The 21,435-nt window shown below is 45.3% G+C and overlaps 1 protein-coding gene across 1 annotated transcript in view; it reads left to right on the forward strand.

The window, feature by feature from the left end:
• Positions 1 to 15,471: 15,471 nt before the first annotated feature.
• Positions 15,472 to 21,435, forward strand: part of LOC149359591 (uncharacterized) — a 147,268-nt gene continuing 141,304 nt past the window's right edge. Inside the window, exons 1-2 of the mRNA XM_089567707.1 lie at positions 15,472 to 15,617; positions 20,039 to 21,028. Coding sequence (XP_089423833.1) covers positions 15,581 to 15,617; positions 20,039 to 21,028 — 1,027 coding nt within the window. The 5' untranslated portion in view covers positions 15,472 to 15,580. The remainder of the gene's footprint in view (positions 15,618 to 20,038; positions 21,029 to 21,435) is intronic.

Here is a 21,435-nt window from a genome sequence, read left to right on the forward strand (position 1 = left end):
ACCAGACAGCACGAGCACTGGATGGTGCAGCGCTCGTGTTGTCTGGTATTTAGTTTATCCTCGTTTTCCGCGCTGTTATACAATTGATCGCAACCAACTTGACCAGCTTTCTGTGCTATGAGTTCAAGAGCCGGTTTAAGTAGCGAATAGTCTCTGCAGTGGGTTTTCGAGTCCACAAGCGCCAACAGCTGAGAAACTCAATCCTACTGATTCTATTTTTGTGTATATCGATGTCGGAAACAAAATCTATGACCAACATTCAATGACGAAAATTTTGAAAATTCGAAATTTGCAAGATTCTGCCATGGAAATAATAAAAGTAATTGTCCATTCTTGGGATATGTAGCAAACGTTTCCATGTAAAGTGTTCCAATCGATCGCATCGAACAGTTCAAACTGCCATAAAAATCAATGGAGAACGCTTCTGACGGTAGCAAAAACGTTAATAGAGAAGGAATGCAAGATCTGCAATATCGTAAACTCTTGCAATATGAAAAAATTGCGTTCATAAAAGGTTTCCTCCTCAGAAATGCTATTGTTGAGAATTGTAACTAAATATAATACTGGATCTCCAATATTGGTAGGCTTTGCTTGGAAATACATAAAATCTAAGTGGACTGAAAAAGAAATCGACTGAAAAGCGAGAAGCTTTTACGAATTAAAAGCATGGCAGAGCATAAGCAGTGCAGATATATTGATAAAAGAACATCATGGGAATGGAAGAGTGGCTGAAAATTATCACCTCCAGAAAATTTTCGCAACGCCTTATGGTTAAGACAAGGCCTGGAATTTGAATGAACACGTGTTTACGAGGGCGGCTAAGGAAGAGCACTGCTTACTGTGCATTAATGCAAGACCCTGAAGATGCTGGCGCTGCAGAGACTGGCTGCGCTCACAAGGCTTAAGCGGAATCAATGATAATATATTTATAAGGTTGCGAGGGAAGTTTCACATATTCATAAACTTAGGCATAGCACGTACCAAGAAACAAAATTTAGTCTTTTGAATCTGACACCGAATGTCGCTCGAAAGGGACACAAAGGGAGAGGAAAACAGGTAAAAGTATGTTATTACTGATGGGCCTATGCCTCCGGTCACATGTTAATGAATAACGATATATGTCTTACATAATGAACAGCAGTTGTTTGCATGTCCAGTTTTAAAAAGTTATCGCTATATTTCCTCGATAATGACGTCTCCCTGATTAGACTTCCCTGTGTAAAATAAAAGAAGGGGTTGAAAAAGTCCTTCTCCTACACTGCCAAGTAAACTACTTTCAAATGTTCCTATACTAAATGACACCGCAGTTTTTCTCATTTGTTGTTTCAGTGAAGTAAGCACGGTCACATAAAATTCTTGACGATGCGTATGAGTTGGCAGTCATGGCTTTCAGCTAAGGCTAAGGCAGAAAAGACTGTCTGGCGGACGGGGCCATACTTGTTTCTCGCTGCAGACGCTTGTAGGTTTGTAATCGCTATCGAGATCAGTATGTCATGGCTTCAACCATTGGACTGAATAAAACCTAGTGGATACAGGGACGAAAACATTCCCCGCGAAAATCTTTTACAGTGCTTCCAGCGAAACCATCGCGTAGTCAGCCACCTTGCACACTGAGCTTTTTGTTGCGTTATAAAGTAAAGGTGTAACGTTAAGAGATCGGAAGCGGGTGGAGTGAGTGAGAGAACAGACGCGAGTTAATGATATCCTAGTTGAAATCAAGAGGAAGAAGTTGACTTGGGCAGGGCATGTAATGCGAAGGCAAGATAACCGCTGGTCCTTAAGGGTAACGGAGTGGATTCCAAGAGAAGGCAAGCGTAGCAGGGGGCGGCAGAAAATTAGGTGGGCGGATGAGATTAAGCAATTTGCGGGAAAATGGTGACCGCGGCTGGCGAAGGACAGGGTTAATTGGAGAGACATGGGAGAGGCCTTTGTCCTGCAGTAGGCGTAGTCAGACTGATGATGATGATGATGGCGAAAGTTTCCCCCTTAGGACCGAGCTTTTCAATCTGCTTGTTTCGGTGAGGTACTTGTTATTGTGTATATTAACTTCAGAATAGAGCTTTAGGAATATCATTCCATTCCTCATTATTCCCACTCGCAGTGCTGCGAACGCTACAGGTGAGGTTAACACGCTATGCGGCAGAGAAGTTCAGAATGCAACCATTATACAGCTTCTTTGGAATTACTATAGCTTCAGAGTGCAGGAGGTGCTTCACTTGCTTTCCAACGGGCTTTGCAGCCTGATACAATATGAACGTTTAAGAGAGCGTCTTCTTGAACTTCTACTTGTGTACAAATTTTCGATACTATAAAACTGCGGCTGTGGCAGATGCAGCTATACAAAGGCCTCAAGGTGGCAATTTTTGTACGCAGGAATTCTAAAATAAATGCTACGCAAACGGTGTAGCTTGCACTTGGTTATTACTCTGTAAAACCGAGGTGCTTTTTAAGATATTGCAGCGCATGTTTGTAGTTTGCTCCTTCACGCTGAAAACCGCCGACATGCGTCTTTATCTTTTTTTTTTTTGCGACTATAGAGATGCGACCACACATATCTCAATTGATCGTGGCCACTACCAACTGCTTCCACATTTTTCCAGATTGTTGAAGATGGTTTTGGTTCCTTATCTCGAAAGTTCCTTGCCAGCTTTAAAACTGATCCCAGCGAAAAACTGCAGGCATTCTGTTCGACGACCACCGAGCACACTTGTTGCTTTCACCGCCGCCGAGTGATTCAGTCCATTGTGGGAGCAGGTCAGCTCAATAAAGTTTTCTTTTAGAAGAGATTTTCGCTGTCTTCCTCACTGACTGGACAGCGGTCACCACTACGTGGCAATACATTCTACATAATCGGGACACCGCCATGCCTAACCCAAGCAGCTGAGGCAATCGGCCAAATACTGGAAATGTTTTACCCTGGTAATTTGTAGGGCCTGCTTTTGCCAATACATTTCCAATATTGGGACCATTACATGTGATACTTGGGAAGTGGCTTTGGCGATCGGCTGCTGACCACAAGCAAGATCGCAGATCGAATCCGAACCACGGCGGCCGAATTTTAGTGTAGGCGATACGCGAAAATACCCGCGTGACGTGCAATAAACGACACGTTAAACACCCCTGATGATGCAAATTAATCCGAACTAGTTCACTATTCAATCCCTGATAGCCTATGTTTCACTGCGTGACATTAAACCCCATAATTCGTAATATGCGATTTTATGCAGCCAAGGAACTATGGCTCGCCATATACTTGAAGCGCATGCGCTTGCTAGCAAAGGAGCAAGTTCTAAAATTGACACTAAAAATTACTGAAAAGTATGGAGGCCATTTTTGTACACCCCGCGCACTTCAGGTCGGCTGCGCTGCAGAGACTAGTTTGTACTTGGGCACGGCACGACACATATATGACTTGTCAGAATAGGTCCCCTTCACATGAGAAGCGAGAAGGTAGTATTTAACTGCACCAGCACCGTGAAAAACAAAAAAAAGAAATCCCTACGAGCGCAGGCGTTTCCACACTCTGTCTCATAACGCTATGGTAAATACTTTCACGTTTGCTACGTAAATCATGGTTCGCGAAACATGTCCACACCCAGTCAACTTTTACCCTTTTTCGCACTACTGAGATAACTTTTTAATACAAGAAACATTTCCGCTACAAAGAAACACTCCCTAAAGGGGAGAGGAATCTGGTAGAGATTCAAGACTTTTAGACTTGTTTATTTATGGACATTCATTTACAGGCTGATTGTGCCGACCGACAAATAAAGGTCTGTGATGTTCATCGATTAGGTGAGATATATCTGTAAACTTCCCAAGCAGCACAGCTGATTGACCCAGTATTGACCCTGGTCCTCTGTAGGACCATTATGTTTCCAGTATTGGGCCTATTACGTGCCCTTCTTGGGTTAGATGCACCTAGCAACAGCGAGTCGCTATGCTCTGTAGTTATGTCGCTGAGAACCAGCACAGAGTCATAGAGAGGCAACTGAGGTAATATAACTAGAGCTACTGAAAGGCGAAACCAAATAAAGGTCTAACAAACAGAAGAGGAGTAGCAAGAGGAAACCAGTGAAGACGCCACAGAACTTAGCAAGAAGCAATGCTTTGCTCGCGTACAGGAGCAGCAGACCCTTCTAGAAAACCGCTGCTGCCTGCGCAGTTTCTATAAGAACAGCGCTGTTCTCTTGCGGACGCCTGCAGACAGCATCGGAAGCCTTTGTGCATTGTTCGTAAGTCGCTGTCGAGAAGCAAGGTTAGAAACGAAGAGTATTGTTTAACAGGTACGCACACTTATTCAGATATATTCTTTTTAACCCTGTTTCGAAGAACGAGAGAAAAGGGGGAAAAAAATGACTGCATAGAAACGGACGGTGACACAGCTGTTAACAGTTGCATCAGGAAACGGCCTCGAGCACGTTTCCTAGAATTAAGAAATTTCCCTAAGGCATGACGCATAAGAATCCGAAACTAACGGGAAAAAAAGTTAGGACAAGTGCTTACGCGAACGGTTCGGCAAGTTATCAGCGGAAGCTGGTTGATTTAGTGCTTCACGATACGACGACGCAATGCAGAACAACCTTTATGATTGTTGCTGTAACAGTGATAGCGCGCTTACGCTTTAGCAATAAATGTGAAGAATGTATGCTATAGTTTTTGTAGAATAATTTAGTTTGTTTGTTTTGTTTCTGTTCCTTGAATCCTGATAACGTCTTCCTAGTGGCCAGGAAAATGGGTGCCCGTAGGTGTAATGGCTTTTAACTGCACTGCCTACTGAATATAAGATGTATGCATTGAGATATAGAAACGTTTGCTGGATGCGAGATCGTGGAAATAATCTTATTTCTGCACATTCATGTAATGAACTCAATGAAGAGCATAAATACATGCTCGGAAACGTTTTCTACTCGTATATTCACTGACTAAATACCAACTGCCTGGCTGACGATGCAATGCAGGAATAAATTATTTTCCAGGAAACTGCACCCCGTCCACATTTGCGTGAATGGGTGTTTCGTGGTGGAAACTTGATATGACATATTTAGACAGTAAAGTTCCCTGCGGTAAACAAAATGGGGGTTTACTCGAAAGGATTGCTCAAAAAAATTCAGGATGTTTTAATGAAAAGTGTTTCGTTGCCTGAGAGGGCGTCTTCTGATCTCGCGGCCTTCCCGATTAGGAAAAAGGTAAAGTCAGGCACGTGAGGAGAATGGGGCTGTACCATTGACCACTCGAATCCTGGGAACGAAGCTGAGACAGTTACAGCCGTGAAAACTGTTAATTTTGGTATTCCAGGTAAAAGAAAAGCAAGCAACCGAAGTAACTCATAACATTAAATATAGAGTTCCGGAATCGTGCTAAATGCCAAATGTAATGCAGTTTAATAAAGCAAAAGTTAGAAAAAATGGCTGTCTACTGTGAAACAATAACTGACATGTCAACTTAACTAAAAGCGCAGAGTGAAGTTAGGTTTCTCCGCGGTACTTCGATGACCGGAATTTCGACATCCGTCACAAATGCTTTGACAGACAGTCTGTGGACAGTGCACTGACGAAGTTGATGGGTTGCATACAGAAATCGTTTAAGGGACTTCTCCTCAGTAGCGTAGGGTTACTTCGTGGTTGATCATCATGTAAACTTTAATCGGACTTTGCACACAAACAGCCTAAATTTAACTCCTACTTTAAGGCTTCACTAAAATTATCTTACATATTACAAGCTACAAACGACGTTATCAGTCCAAACTTGGTAAACATCATGTGGCTTAGGAAGCTAGCTGCATGCCAACCTTACATCTGAAAAGCCAACAATTCGCTGATCGGCTCTAATTAAGCGTATTAAATCACTCCTGGAACTTTCTTTTACGGTATCCGCGCGAGACTTTTGGCATGGCCTCCGAATCACCTGCTTGCGAGCGCGCGCGGGTGATATCGGAGGCCATGCGTTTGGCTACGTTAACGCTTACTGTGTGTGACTACGGGTACAAGGGGCTTAAGTTGCGCCAAGGCTGTTCTTTGAACATGTTTTCGTTGTTTTTTAATTTCGTTGGTTCTACAGTTACCTTGTTCCTTTGCGTGCCTTCTTCACATTTCCCGTTGATTTTGTCTCCATCCTTGATGCTGCGCTCTGTTTTAGAGCAGTTGTGACGATTTTATTAAATTTTTTCCTTCGAACTCTTTTTTTATTTGCTTACTGCTCGAATTCTGTTTCCTGTATAGTGTGGTTGTGTTTCAAGCTTACGCACATATAGAACCTTTAAGAGGTTTTCTATAAGGTATGCCGTCGTGTCCCGTCACATGCGGCATAGGGAAAGGAGAATTCCTGCTAATTAAACTCCCCTATTTTATTTTTGGAGCCTTTTTTCCTACAGAACAGTGTTTGTGAATTAATGGGGTATAAAATTTGAGTACATTGAATACTACAAAGTTCAGTGCTTGCACGTTCTTTCGCTCCTCGAAGGCAGCTTTACCAGTTAAACATATTATTATAGACAATATCCAGAGTGCTCTAAAGGCTGATGGCAGTACAGTCTAGATCAATAAAGCCTGATATGGAGAAATAGAAGATAATTTACAAGAAACAATGAACGCGGGGGAACAGCATGCCGTAAATTGCGACATGCAATGTGCTCCCACTAAATAGCAAATTCTCACCATAAGGAAGAAAGGTAGAAAGCACGGTAACGAGAACAAAGGATCTAATAAAAATGCCGCAGCAATCACTGGCCTAGCCGCTACCCACTTCCAGACTATCAGAATATTAAATTTGCACACACAGAGCGAATGAAACGATTGGATTACATTAAAACACCCTCGGACGGCCAGTAATTCTAGAAACGAACTTCCAAAAGAAGGACATGATACGCGTAGTGCAGGCCTTTGTTATTAGTAGAGTCTTGTACGTAACCCCATTACCGTCACTGAAGAACACCAGCCCCGCCGCGGTGGCTCAGTGGTTACGGCGCTCGGCTGCTGACCCGAAAGACTAGGGTTCGTTCCCGGCCGCGGTGGCCGAATTTCTATGAAAGCGAAATTCTAGGGTCCCGTGTACTGTGCGATGTCAGTGCACTTTAAAGAACCCCAGGTGGTCGAAATTTCCGGAGCTCTTCACTACGGCGTCCCTCATAGCCTGAGTTGCTTTGGGACGTTGAACCCCAATAAAACAATAAACCAAATCAAGAACACCGAAGAGGACAAGGTGAACACTCTGATATTCAAGGCATGAAAACGAGCACTGGAGCTCCCAATCAGTATCCCCACACACAGGCTTACGGCTTGGGACCATAAAAAAGCTTATGCGAATTCATCGGAGCCCATAGACCAGCCCCGGTAATTCGGCTATTTTTAACAAAACCTGGGACATAGGTTTAAAAAATTGTTATTACCGCATTAAAACCCAGAAGAAAACAAAGAAGACACCTACCAAAATCAGAGCGAAGACCAATGTCAAACCGGTACCCCATATCATATACCCTGAGCATCATATTAATAGAGGGCAATCAAGCTCAAAATATCGCCAAAAACTATACGGCCCCAACATTAACTTTACACTGAGGCGCAGGTCCCATGAAAATGTAGCTATGGTTGCAGTTGCTGTAAACAATGAAAAAGGGTTATATGCTTCTCAGTTACATTAAAAATAGACAAATATAGAAGAAGGTGCCATAGCTGCAGTTCTCTCGACGAAAACCAAACAATTATCATTTCCGACTCACTGATAGAATGTAGAACTTTTGACCGTGGTACGATTAGCAAACAAACAGAACACATCCGACCGCCGCATGAGGACAGAGAGAAGCTATGAAAAATTAGCTGGACACCCGCACGCACCCTCCTGGCAGGGGAATAATGGTGCTCGCGCCGCTGCCCAAAGCTTGAAAACACTCCGGGTATGCCGTTCGCCGTTCGCACACAAAGGGGAACTATTGCTCCCGAACCGCAATGCCTTTATTAACTTAACACTTGTTGAACAGGCTCACTTACCCAGAAACACCTTGTTGACTAATGAACACGCAGGAAACAACACTAAGTGATTTACAGACTAATAACTTTATAGCGACAGCATCCTTAATACAATATTACGTAAGCAAAAAGCCACACCTATACCACATTGTATGGGCTTGGATATACAATCCGAGAAAAATTCGGAAGACAGTTCCGATCCGCCTTAACTCTGTGACGCGATTGTGTTATTGGATCCCTTCAGCGGCATGCTATGGTTTATGGTTTATGGAGTGTAACGTCCCAAAGTGACTAAGGCTATGAGAGACGCCGTAGTGGAGGGCTCCGGAAATTTCGACCACCCGGGGTTCTTAAACGTGCACTGACATCGCACAGTACACGGGCCTCTAGAATTTCTCCCCCCTTCAGCGGCATGCGGTCCTCTTAACATAAAGAAAATAAAGAATAGGGTCCATGTCCGCGTACTGATGTACGCGGACATGGACCCTATTCTTTATTTTATGTTAATTTTATTCCCATTTTTTATTTTTACTTCTATATTCTACTTCTTTTGATGCCCTTGTCACCATAATTATTTCTCAGCACGATTTACTTTACATTCTTACGTGTCCTAATGACATTATAATCACGCTGCGACCTTATTGTCACAATTCGTTCTTTTATACAATTTCAATTTTTATAGAGGCGAAATTATAGAGGCCCGCGTTCTGTGCGATATTAGTTCACGCTAAAAAACCAAGGTGATCCAAATTTCCGGCTCCCTTCACTACGGCGACCCTAACAGCCTGAGACGCTTTGGGACGTTAAACCCCATAAACCATAAACCAAATCAATTCCGTTTAACGTCAGAGCCTTGTAAATCCACCAAATGGAATTTCGTTCTCACATCCATTAAAGCTGTTCCTTCAAAAGACACAATCAGAAACCGGGAGTATGAAGAAAGGGAAGCTGCTTTGACCAAGCCTGACCTTCTGTACCAGGCGCTCGGCTACTGAGTCGGAGTGCCCGGGTTCGAACTCGGCTGCGGTGGCCGCGTTCCCATGGAGGCGAAACGCACAAGACGCCCGTATGCTGTGCTTTGTCAGGGATATATTAAGATCCCCACTTGGTCGAAATTAATCCGGAGCCCTCCACTACGGCACCTTTCTCTCTTCCGCCCCACCCACCTTCCTCCCCTCCCTCATGGCGCAGTTCAGGTGTCGACGTTGAAGTGAGAATGTTACTGGCATATTTTCGTTTCTGAAAAGAACAGTTTTTGGCGCACCAACGAGGATTCGTGGCTTCAGTGAAGTCCAATAGTTTCTGGCATTAAGGAAGACACACATCGTCCCTGGCCGTACTGAACAAAAGTTTTGTTCATGCTGCCGTCATACTAACATCCCCTACGCCGTTCAATAATAAAAATGGATTCGTCACCACGGCAGCCAAGTTCCGAGAAAGCCGCAGTGCAAGAGCACGGAAAACCAAAGCACCGCGAACAAAACGACGACGACAGAGAAAGGAAAACAACAAAAACACGCGCTGACACGCTCTGGGGGCGCATGCTTTTGTCTTTTTTTTCTCTGGCGTCGCCCTTTTGTTTGCGCTGCTTTGGTTTTCCGTCATGAACCAACTAGCGCAAGTTGTCACTCTTTTTCAGTTGCAAGAACAGCCGTGTGCTGTGAGATATGAGTGCTCTTTAAAGCAGCCCACATCCTGGGCTGCTTTGAAGTGCACTCAGATGTGGGCTGCTTTAAAGAGCACTCATATCTCACAGCACACGGCAGTTCTTGCAACTGAAAAAGAGTGACGTTGCCTGCTCTAAAGTGGGCGGATGATATTTAGAAGTTTGCTGGGATACGGTGGCCGCAGCTGGCAAAGGACAGGATTAATTGGAGAGACATTGGAGGGGCCTTTGCCCTGCAGTGGGCGTAGCCGGACTGATGATGATAATGTCGATGATGACGTCGTTGAAATACTCAGGTATCCACAATGTCGTCTCTTAATGCGAATGTAATTTCAGCCGCTCTCCCCAGGTTTCAGCGGTGTCTGTGGAAAGCCTCTGGGAAGCAAGTGCAACTGCCTCACTTTGTCAATCGACACGTTAATCGTGCTGTGAGTAGGTGGCGACGTCCACCTAAAAATTGCGGCAGTTATTCGCCTTTCGCGTTCTCAAAATGAGCGAAAGGTTTAGACTCCATTTATTAGGAGGAAATGAAAGGCGCATAACTGCCTTCCTGGGTCAGTGCGCACCTCAGTCGCGCTTTCAGCTACATGGAGGTGGTGCCAACCTGCCAAAAACCGTGCAGAGTGAGTGAGCAATAAAGTTATTGAGTGTCGGGCAGGGTTTAGTGTGACCGGGCTTAGGTGACCAACGTGGCGACGTCAATATCTTGTCTCGTCGCCGCCTCGAGGGCCGGCTGGACGACACCGAGTTGGTCACTGAGACTGGAGCTACGCAGAGCGGCAGACCACGTCGATGAGAGGGTTTCGGGATTAACACCTTACTTGGCCTTGCAGGTGGCTCAGTAGTTAGGGCACTCGGCTGCTCACCCTAAGACGTGTGTTCGATCGCGGCTACGGTGGTCTAATTTCGATGGAGGCGAAATTCCAGAGGCCCGCGTACTGTGCGCTGTCAGTGCACGCTGAAGAACCCCACGTGGTCGAAATTTTCAGAGCCCTTTACAATGGCGTCCCTGATAGCCATAGTCGGCTTGTGACGTTAAACCCCCATGAACCAAGTTGTGCCTTACTGTCCCAGACTATGTGTTTAAGTGTGACTATGTCAGTCTTGCAGACATTGCATGTGCTGGTGTTATATATTTCGGGGTAGATCCTGTTGCATTGCACCGGGTTCAGGAACGTGTTTGTAATTTCTTTCAGGCGACTACCGAAGGTCTGCATAATTTGTTGCTAGGTGGAGGGAAGGTCCGGTGGGCCAGGTAGATTTCGTACAATCTTTCGTGCTTAGCAATGCTAGACCATCAGTCACTTTTTTCCTAACTCGTGTTTCAGCTGCCTTAAAACCCGGAAAAGGGGGGGGGGGGGGTGTAATCCGACTGTGCGGCCTGCTCGTGCCCCCCCCCCTGCCACCGGATACGGGCTGGTGTAGTTTCGGCTACTAGGCTTTGTTCCGGTGCAACGCCAGCGGTGGGGATGGGACGGCCGGGTCCCATCCTCTGGGGATGCAAAACCCCATGGGAGTGGCAGCGACTCCCAGGCGACTCTGAGGGCCAGTGGCGCGCGTGAGAACCGATGCCTGAGCGGAAGCAGGCCTGGGTTTATACAAAGGTTGGATCCACGAAATCCGGCACGGAAGGCATGTCTTAAGTTCCAAACGTTTTCAAATATATGATACTTCCCTCCGTACGCGGGAGCGTGCAAGTCTGGCTACCGACGCGCCGGTTTCTGGTTACGGAGAAACCAGGTCCGCGCGGGGGTACATAGTAGCCAGGCTCTGAAACGACTCTTCGGGGAAGCGGCCTCACGGCCGGCCGCAGGGCTGTTATGGACTTCGCGGGACGACGAGGAATGGGGGCGTAGCACGACCTCGAAGCGCACAGGTGACTCCGGCGATGTTGTGGAGTAACGGGGAGTAGGCCCGGTCATCTCACCCTAAGCCCCGTTCTTGGTTTGTGGCCCGGTCGCCCGGGCTTGAAACTCCCTCCTCAGTAGGAGAAGAGCAAGCTAGGGGAGAAAATAAGTGCATGGCTGGTTGGTTGGAAGCACAGATGGGTCCCGCCGGAGGTTTTAGGTCATGGTGCGGAGGGCCGGTGGGCCGATAGGCTGACGACCTAGGGCCTCTACTGGCTGGATCACATCACACATACTTCCGGAGTCTGAAAAACCGTGAAAAACACTCGTCGGTTGGTAGCTGGCAGGTCGGAAACAAACCCTTTCGTGGAGGGACCCCAAGTAGCTGCTGACCCCGTGTTAGGTTCTCCTGTCTCTGGCGGTCGGAGCCCGTTGCGTTTGGTGGGTGGTCGGGCATCCCATGAGCGGGGCCGCGTCATTGGGCAATCTCGATGCTCTCCCTGCCCTGGCGAGGAAGGCCAGAAATGGAGTCGAGAAAATTGAAGGATCTGAACAAAAATCTCGTTGTTCCCATTCCCATCGTTTATCCCAACCCATTTTCTTACAACCATTCATCCCATCCTTTTGCCCATCCCTTCCGCTACTTCCCAGGGGAGATCAGGGGAGTCTCCCCGGGCCCACTCCCCCGGCTGTGGATTGCTATAGTAGCATTCCCTCAATGATTTCCTTCCACCTTCTGGTGGCCAAACTACAATTGCCTACAGGCCAATTCGTTTATTTTGATCGGTTTATACCCTCGATACAGTAGTGGTGCGGGAAGGGTTCATTTCTTTATTCATTTATTATGACGAACAAGTCATATGGACCCATTTGTTGTGGTTGTTGCCCTAACAACAAATGGTAAATACCCACCCTTGGTGATCGGGCAAGCATGCTGCCATATTATTGAGGCACCCAAGGACGAGGACGGAGCGTAGAGAGACGCAAAAAACATGGATCCGTTCTTACTCTCCTAATTTTCCACCCTTTTGCAAGAATGGTGCCAGTCGACAAGTTCATGCATTTTCCTCTTCTATCTGCTTGTAATAATGTACACTAGCGTGATGGCAGTGAACTTTGAAGAATCCCAGGAGGCTGAAATTATTCCGGAAACATAGAGACGAGAACAAGCGAACGAGGCTATGAAACAGCGTAAGCAAAAAGAAATTCCCACACCTCTCACTTGCGTAAAAGGCTAAGAGAGTGAAATGGAAGAAAAGTGGAGAAAAGTTAGCTAGCTATCATTACATCCTAATTATTATGAAATAATGTAGCAAAAGCGAACTAGCAAGATGGGAAGACATGATAAAGAACTGGGGAAACACCTGGGAACACAGGAAGCAGAGAGAGGCGGAAGAAGCCATACAGTATGAAGCGTGGGCCAACTCCTAGTCGAAATCAAGCAACTTACGAAGTGCATAATGAGAATAGAATAAACACGGCTAACAATATTCCAATATAACTGCTGGACCGAAGGAAAAATGTTCTAGGCTTGGATGACAGCAGTGGTGCAATTAATACCAAAGCAGAGGGAAAAAAACGGACATACCGAACCTAAGACCAGTCTCGCTCACACCTTGCTTGGGAAACTCATTAAAAAAATGACCCAGAAAAGTATGCAGTTACATTAAAAAAAGAAGGAAGAACTTCAAGCACCATGGTTGGCATTAGGACCAACCACTTAACTTATGACACCCGCCTTGAGCTCAGAACTCTTAATCAGTGCTCTTAATATTCAGGAAAGAGAGAAGCGAAAACGGCATTAAGGTGAGGATTAACGAAACCACAATTCAAGTCCCAAGGCCCAAGGTCCTTAGGCTGACAATCGCAGACAACAGCAATGAGGAGGTTATAAGACGCCTAGCCGATATGACAGGACAAGAAACAAGAATGATAGGCAGAACCATCAATAGAAGTGACATTTAAGCGGAAGACACTCCGAAGCAAATGCAGGCATTCAAAATCAGAATTGTTTACGTTACCCCGTCCCATCGAATGAAAAATCCAACAAGGAGAAAAATCAACGCCTTGATAAGCAAGGCATATAAGAGAGCCCTTGGTATTCCGACCAGCGCTGAGAATCCAGGACCCGCTAAATGAAGTAGTTAATGCCAACCTCGCATCACAGAAATGTCGCCTAGCCAACGGTCAGAGAGGCAGAGAAGTGTTTGAGAGATTAAAAATGCCGTACATAAGCACTATTCAAGAAAGATATAAGGCTTCCGGAGAGCTGAACGTCTGACAAATACAACCCATACCAGAAAAAATGCACACGATACACTACTGAGGAAGAAGTGAGCCTAGAGCTTAAGCCGTAGAAAAACAAGGAAAGAACGAAAAGAACACATTGTGCAGAGACGTGTACGAGCACATGGACGAGTGCAAGCACTCAAACATGCTGATCCCATACTGAGAAATCTTACAATAGTATAGGCTGGGCAGAAGGGAATATGCTCTGCCGGATGAAAAAATAGACACGAATCAAGAGATAAGACTGGGAATAATGCAAAGATACACACATCCAAGCCCAAAAAAGATATCACGCCACTACCCAGAAGGCATGAAACACAATGCGCACACAGTGGCATAAAATCGCGCCAGTACCACACAGTATGAGGTTTCTAAGACAACTCCGAAAGTTAAAGTATAGATGAACTGGCGATTCAGCGGTGGGAGGAAATTGCTGTCAATTTAGAACCGAAGCTTGAGCAGAGCTGACCGCAAAATCAACGGTAGATTCAGCATCCAACGGGCTCCCGGAATAGGGGGACCGACCACTAATTTAAGGAGCAACTAGAACAGGGCTTGATCGTCATCATCTCCAAAAGTAGCACCATCCACTACAGCCCTTCTTTAGTCTTTCACTTGTTTCAGAGCGCACACTGGAGGCAAATAACACAATATATGTTTGTTAAATTCGGTTGCCCCAAGTCATAGATTGCACTGAACTTCAAAGAGAAATGGAAAAGACTAAACACGCTGGGTGAATTATCGGCCTTATTTATTCTGCGGATCATTCCAAACACTCGCGAGGCTGACTGCTTAGCACTAAAAATAGCATTACAGATAGAACCAATGAGCACCCGTGCTAAATCCATGCCTTAGGGCACCGGTGCAAATGTTTCAGTCCTAAGAGTCCGACGTTTCCTTTGAGTTGTTCGGCAGCGTGATGCTGGAAAGAACCATCCAAGCACTTCTTTAGAAGACTAAGTTCCATAAGCAGGGTTAGTTTTTCGTTTAGCACAAGAAAACGCCACGAAGAGCCGCAGTCCGCCTTGGTTTAGTCCTACCAAGAAAATTTCACAGAAAATGGCGACACAATGGTTTTAAAATGTTATCGATCAAGTTAGGAAGCGGAAGAGAGGCAGAAAAATAACGGCCATAGAAGAAACAAAGGCTACACATTTTTAGCTTTACCATGACTTCCACAAGGAAATAAAAGCGAAATTAGCCATTATAAGACTGTAATAAAATGGGGTAACTAATACTCAATTGCGCCCGATTTTGCGCTGAATCCAACTCAGTGAAGGACGCACTCACAGTTCAAGTGTTACGGGGGGAAGGAAATAAATGTAAAAAGTTTCAACACGAGGCAATCCCATGGTACAGGGTATAATATTTCATCCGGACAATAACTTGAGACTGCCCAATCACGCATGATCTAAACCAGGGTGAATCGGTGATCGTTCACAGCACAGCAAGAAGCACAAAAGAACAATTGTTCTGTTTCTTAGCCTCAAGCCCGTTGGTTTATTCTCTGCTGGTAGGGAAGTATAACCGCTCGACAGCACGCTAAAGTCTAGAAAAACGGGCACAGGTCTTTTTTTCTTTGATTGGAACGCCGTGTACCTTTGTTCGGATTTATTAAAAATGCATAGTTACAGATTCTAGCTTTGTTTTTTTTTATGCTGTGCGGGTGAGGAGGCGGCGAGAGGAAAAGACAGCAGCCCTACGAAAGCATACTGCTGTTCGATCCAGCGGACTATATATGCCGACTTTGCCTGTTCAGAATTCACTCTTCCTCAGGTAGTCAAAGGAAAGACACCAGGCAGAGCACCGCCACCATGAAAGCTTTTGTGACAAGCATGCTGCTGTTGGCAGGTAAGGGATGGTGACTTGGCCACTTCTTTTGAGCAACGTACATGAACGCTCTAAAACTGTAGTGAGTTTAGACCCCGGACAGGCGACCAAATGATGCATGAATTTAAGAAGGGTTAGAGGGAAAGTGTACAGGCGCAGTTACACAGTGTTTCTTCTTGTGAGCTACCGGCGAAATTGTTGATTTCATAACTGGCAGTTTCTTACCATTTTAGCCCCTTCGGCGCGTACCCGCTTAACCGCTGTATTAGTGGCAGCTGAAATACCATACCACTCCCTTCGCGACTTTGTTCCAACATTTTAACCATCTTACGTGGTTAATATTTGAAGCAAGGCTTCCCCCATGGAGGCCACCATAATTATGATACGTTTGAACCTTTCCTGTCTTTGAGGCAACAAATAAGAAAAACAATGTAGAAGAAAAACTTAACGTAACCAACGTCAAGAAGAATAGGAATAAAATGTATTTTAATAATAAATAGCATCCTTTTAAGCACCTCGTCAAGCTTGTTTGACATTTACGCATATCTCTTGCTTATTGCTCGGTCTTCTATCTCTCTGTTTTGGCTTCGACGAGCCGCATATTAAACGTGCTTCCCTATACCGCCACACCAGAGGCTCCAAAGTAACTCATTACCTATATCACTTTTGCGCTTGAGATGAAGAACCTGCACATTCGTCCACTCCGCTGCAGAAAAAATCTATTTTGTTACATCCTCCGTGCACACTCTGTTGTTCGTTGTGAAACAAATTACGGAAAGCGGTTTCTACGTTGCGAAAAGCATTCTAATTCCTGTGCTTCGAAAGACTTTCAAACATTGTGCAGACTAGCGTTTATCCTGGAAATCAATTCGCCTTCATTCTTTTCTGTAATCAATCTACATTGAGAAAATACTCCACCTATCATTCCGTGAGTCGTACTTCTATTAGCAGAAAATTTTGAGATCATAGGCTAGATATGTGGTTATGAAAGATGGAATAAATACTGGGACATGAAATTAATTACTTTTTCCCCAAGAGGCAAAGTTGAAAAAAAGGATCACCTTAAACATTGTGATTCTTAGCAGTAGAAAGTTAGCATTCTCGCAGCTGGAAGACAGAACTCTGCGAGCTTCCACGGGTAATAGTGAAGCATCAGCCAGCCGGCGGAGGCCTAAAACCAACCTGCAATCTTTCTACAACGTACTCCTTCATATCTTCCAGCAACCCTTTCCCTATTGACAAAAAAAACGCACATCCGAGAAAATGTGCAAGAAAAAAATGTCTTTTGCCCATTGCTAAGAAATTCACCTCCAGGGAGAGTGAACCTCTATTCAACCTTACAAAGCAAACCGCATCTGCCGAAATATTGCACCCAGTGGCCGCAAGGTTACGATGAAACAAATCTCGGAACTGCCGTTTGCTTATAAATTAAAATCCTCATCATCATTTGTAGCTCAGCAATCTAGAAAATGCCGAAAAACAATCGAAGGCTTGCTTGATCTAGTAGCGCGGAAAGACGCTGAAAAAACTACCTCGACAGCGCAGTACCACCGTTCGTCTGCCCGCGTTTCACACAGCGCCTTTGCGCCACCAACATCCTTGTTCGGTTTAAACAAATGCTGTTTTTAAACAACAGATATCCAGAAATAGAATACATTAATTGAACTGGAATAGCGATCTCTGTCGGACCGGTATTCATGGATAACGAAAGCTCGGCATACGGAACTGCCGCTATTATTTTCTGGTACGCTGCTTTAGCGAAAACTAGGCCGATCACTGATGAAAGCCAGTTCTTATTCTGCTAAAAAAATTATAACACTTTTCTATTTTAGGGTTGGTGACTTGGAAATTCCGCGTGATTTTTATGATAACTGAAAATTCAAACTAAAAATTTGAGACAGACTACTGACACTGTTTCACTTCACGCTGAGCGTAATTAACATTATGCGCTGCACTGCCGTGAAGATCTAGTAGGGGTTCCGTACAGCAGACTTAGTTTTGCTCAAGAACAAACCCTTCCGGTGAAATACATATCACAATTATGCTGCGGAGAAACTCAATAGCGACAAATTTTAACTTGCGCCATAAACGCTTTCATTATGCCAGCTTAACACCATTGGTTGCGGCAAGTAATTCAATAAGAACAAACTTAATTTCTCTTAATTTTGACTTGCTACGAGCCTTTAGAAACATAATAGAGATATTTTTTTTTTGCCCCCGTTTAGTGCCAAGAAGTGACAAGAATAAGTGATCCGTGCTTCAATACTCGAGATTCCTGTTCTCTAGTCGGGTGATCAGAAGGAAAGAAAAAGGCAATCAGAAAGCTAACAACGCACCTACCTTTCGACTTCATGCGGGGGAAAGACGTTAGACGACAGTCCTACCACTCACCAAAAAGGCAGCGTGTTTTGCTAGATCTAGGTCCGCATCGAGGGCGTCTACGATTTGGCCCACCTGCTTAACAGTAACCTTATCTTATGTGACCACAATAGCTTTCTCTTAAAACAGATTGAGACACCAAGGGTAACTGTTTTTAATTCAATACGTGACCTACAGTAGAATAGGTTCCTTCCTAGAGTTCTTAAGAGGATAGCGGCGACAGCCCAGACTGTCAACGCTCTGCTGCACTCAAACTGCACAGAATAAAACTGCCAAAATGCGCATTCCAAGTATTTGCCGAATTTATCACCGCGTTTTCTGCGCCGATACACAAGAGAACTGCTCCGCTAAACGTAGATAGTAGACGCAGGTCGTTACCAAATTTTCGGTTATAAAAACTGTGTGGCGCTAGGTGACGTCCGTAAGACATTTTTTTTTTCTAGTGTTAATACAGGGCGTCTCACCTAAGATTTGACACATTTTTAAAAAAAATAGGCTTTTTAAGCTAGAAGAACGCATTTTTGGGCGTAGCATTGCCAGCGGTGTAGCAGATTAGAATACAAGGCAAGGCGTGCTAACTAGTAAAATGATTAATAAATGCTAAGTAGTTAACTTATTAACTATTACTCTTAGGTTCCCTAATTCTTGAGATGAGTGTAGTTCACAGTAAGCAAAATTCATATCAGTTTCTAGAATTTCGAAAATTCGGTTACCCTCAGCGCTGCGGCCCACCAAATTTTGGCCGTTTCGACGAGTTACGTGCACTGGAGAGGTGCCTTTTCCTTGTAATCTCCTGGAAAGCGCATGTCGACAGAATTGCTTGCATGATCTTATGGCGCCTAGGCGAGCCATTCAAAAGTCTCGCCACTATATCACAAGTGACGTCGGTGTCCAAACGAAATCTAAACATGCTGCACTCATCGCTATAATCAGACGAGATGGTACGATGACATGCAGTCTTGTTTTAATCTGCACTCTGTAAGTTTAATCTCTGTTTTCATTGCATGAGCTTCACTGACAATGCTGCCGACATTGTCCGCGTAACTGTCGAGCTTGTAATCGTTGTACATTAAGGTAGTACATGAGCCTACGCACCGAGCGCTTTTTCTGTGAAGTAGTTTGAGTGTTTTCGTTTGTGGATAAACTGCTGATGATCTTAATCTCCTGAGAAACATGTATTGGTTCATCTAGCAGCGCGACCGTGCTGCATTATTTGGCGCAACGGGGAACAAAGTTACTTCCACGCAAACTTGTCATCTGAAACATTCAACGACAAAATATTTAAGAAAATAATATCCTGGCGATGTTGGTCAAATTGGTTATAGTTTTTTTTCTGTTCCGGCCTTAACGTGACATGCCGTTAATATGGACGCTTTCTGCGGTCCCGTTAAATCCGAATTAATTGGATTTTACTTTTGCTAAATGCCAGTTATGATGTTTTCTAATCAGTAGTCGCGTTCTGCTTTTTCATCTTCCGAAAGATCAAATACCTCATAAATTAATCGATAAAAATCTACTAAAGAATCATACTACCATTGGGTTTCCAGTCTTTGGGACAAATAGCTGAATACTACCAAAGGTTCACAGTAATTAAGGACAAATAACGCTTTTCTTTGTGGCCATTATATTTTGAGATACTTTGTAAGTATTATTGAAATCATGTTCGTCTTCTTCTAGATTCGAAAGATTGCTGAAAAACTATTTTTAAAATGTAACAGCTTTTTACGCCCTTCCTCCTTTTTCTGCATTCCTTCATTTATTCCTTCTCAATTACGTATCCTATTCCTTGTAGAGTTGATAAACGCGCTGTTCTTGCAGTCTTATGCATGTTACTCGTTCGTGGTGCCGGTACAGTCTACGGTCTGTGGGAAACTCTTCTGTATATAACTAATAATGGTTCCCTTTATGTGTACTCAATAAATTTGATTTGATTGATTTCTATTTCAAATAATACAGTACAATTACTGGCTCTTGCGTACTACTCGTGGCGTCAGTACGAGAGCGTTCAATTGCATAAAAGGTACTAGAACTAACTTCTCTGATTTCTTTATTTTTATTTTTAGCTTCGTTGACCTCCAGCGCAGCTGCACCAGCACACGGGAGCAAGACTGAAGTGGGCGCCTCCTCCGGTAGTGGTGTCCTGGGCGGCTCCGCCGGTAGTGGTGCCCTGGGCGGCTCCTTGAGTAGTCCTTTGCCAGGATTAGAAGGTAGTTCCTTCGGTAGTTCCGGCGCCGGTAGTTCATTCGGCGGCGGTGCATTCGGAGCCAGTGGCTCCGCGGGTGCCCCCCTGGGTGCTGGCTCGGCTGGCGCTGCGACAGGATCGAGTGGCTCTACTTGGGGTTCCTGGGGTGGTTCGAGTAGCGGCCTTGGGGGTACCTTCGGCAGTTCCTCTGGTAGCGGTGCTCCAGCTGGCAGTGGATTTGGTTCCGGTGGATTTGGTTCCGGTGGATTTGGTCCCGGTGGATTTGGTCCCGGTGGATTTGGTTCCGGTGGATTTGGTTCCGGTGGATTCGGTTCCGGTGGATTCGGTTCCGGTGGATTTGGTTCCCATGGCAGTGGCGCACATGGCGCAGGTGCATCTGCTGGTGGCTTCGGCTTGGGCGGTTCCAGCGCTGGTGGGGCAGGTGCTGCTTCAAGCGGCGCTCCTCATTCCGGAAGCAGTGCAGGATTTGGTGGGGCCCTTGGTGGTGGATCGGGTGCAAGTGCCGGAGGTTCCGGCGCTGGTTTGACCGGTGGACATTTCGGCTTCGGCTCTGGCTCTGGCTCTGGCTCATGGGGATCTGGCGCGCCAGGATCTGGAGGCTTTGTATCTTGGGGAGCTCCCACCGGTGGTTACTGGGGGGGTTCATACGGTTGGGCTCCAAGCGGTGGTTATGGCTTCCATGGCTCCGATGGTTTCGGGAGCGGGTACGGCTACGGCAGTGGTTTTGGTAGCGGATTTGAGAGCGGTCTTGGAGGAGGCTACGGCAGCGGTTTTGGCGGTGGCCTTGGTAGCGGCTACGGCGGCGCCACATGGGGGTCTGCTTTTCCTGGCGGGAGCTCAGGCTCGTTTGGCACACTCGGATCAAGCGGATCTCAAAGAGCTCAAAAGCTAGGAAGGCCTCATAGTGCCCGGTGAGTGTTTTGAACATCTTCACTACTAGGAGTTTTGTGCAACAATATATATGAAGAAAACACGACTTACAATAGCTGTTCGACACCCTGAATACTGTTCTGAACGAACTATCAATATACAGGAAAATATGTGGGCCGGTTCTGTGTCCTGGGCAGTTACAGAATACGGACTGGTCCTGCGCACTTTCTTGTGTGCACATCTTTTTTGCGGGTAATGACTCGTTTGAACACATCCTAGGGTTACAAAAGGTGCATATTTTGTCTACGTCACGACTTTTGTTCTCAGCTTAATTAGGGACGCTGAAGGACAAACGCCTGTCCCGATGACCTCCACTAAACCATGCCT

This window comes from Amblyomma mixtum, chromosome 2, assembly GCF_055824585.1.
Source record: "Amblyomma mixtum isolate Tamu chromosome 2, ASM5582458v1, whole genome shotgun sequence".
Lineage (NCBI taxonomy): Eukaryota > Metazoa > Arthropoda > Arachnida > Ixodida > Ixodidae > Amblyomma > Amblyomma mixtum.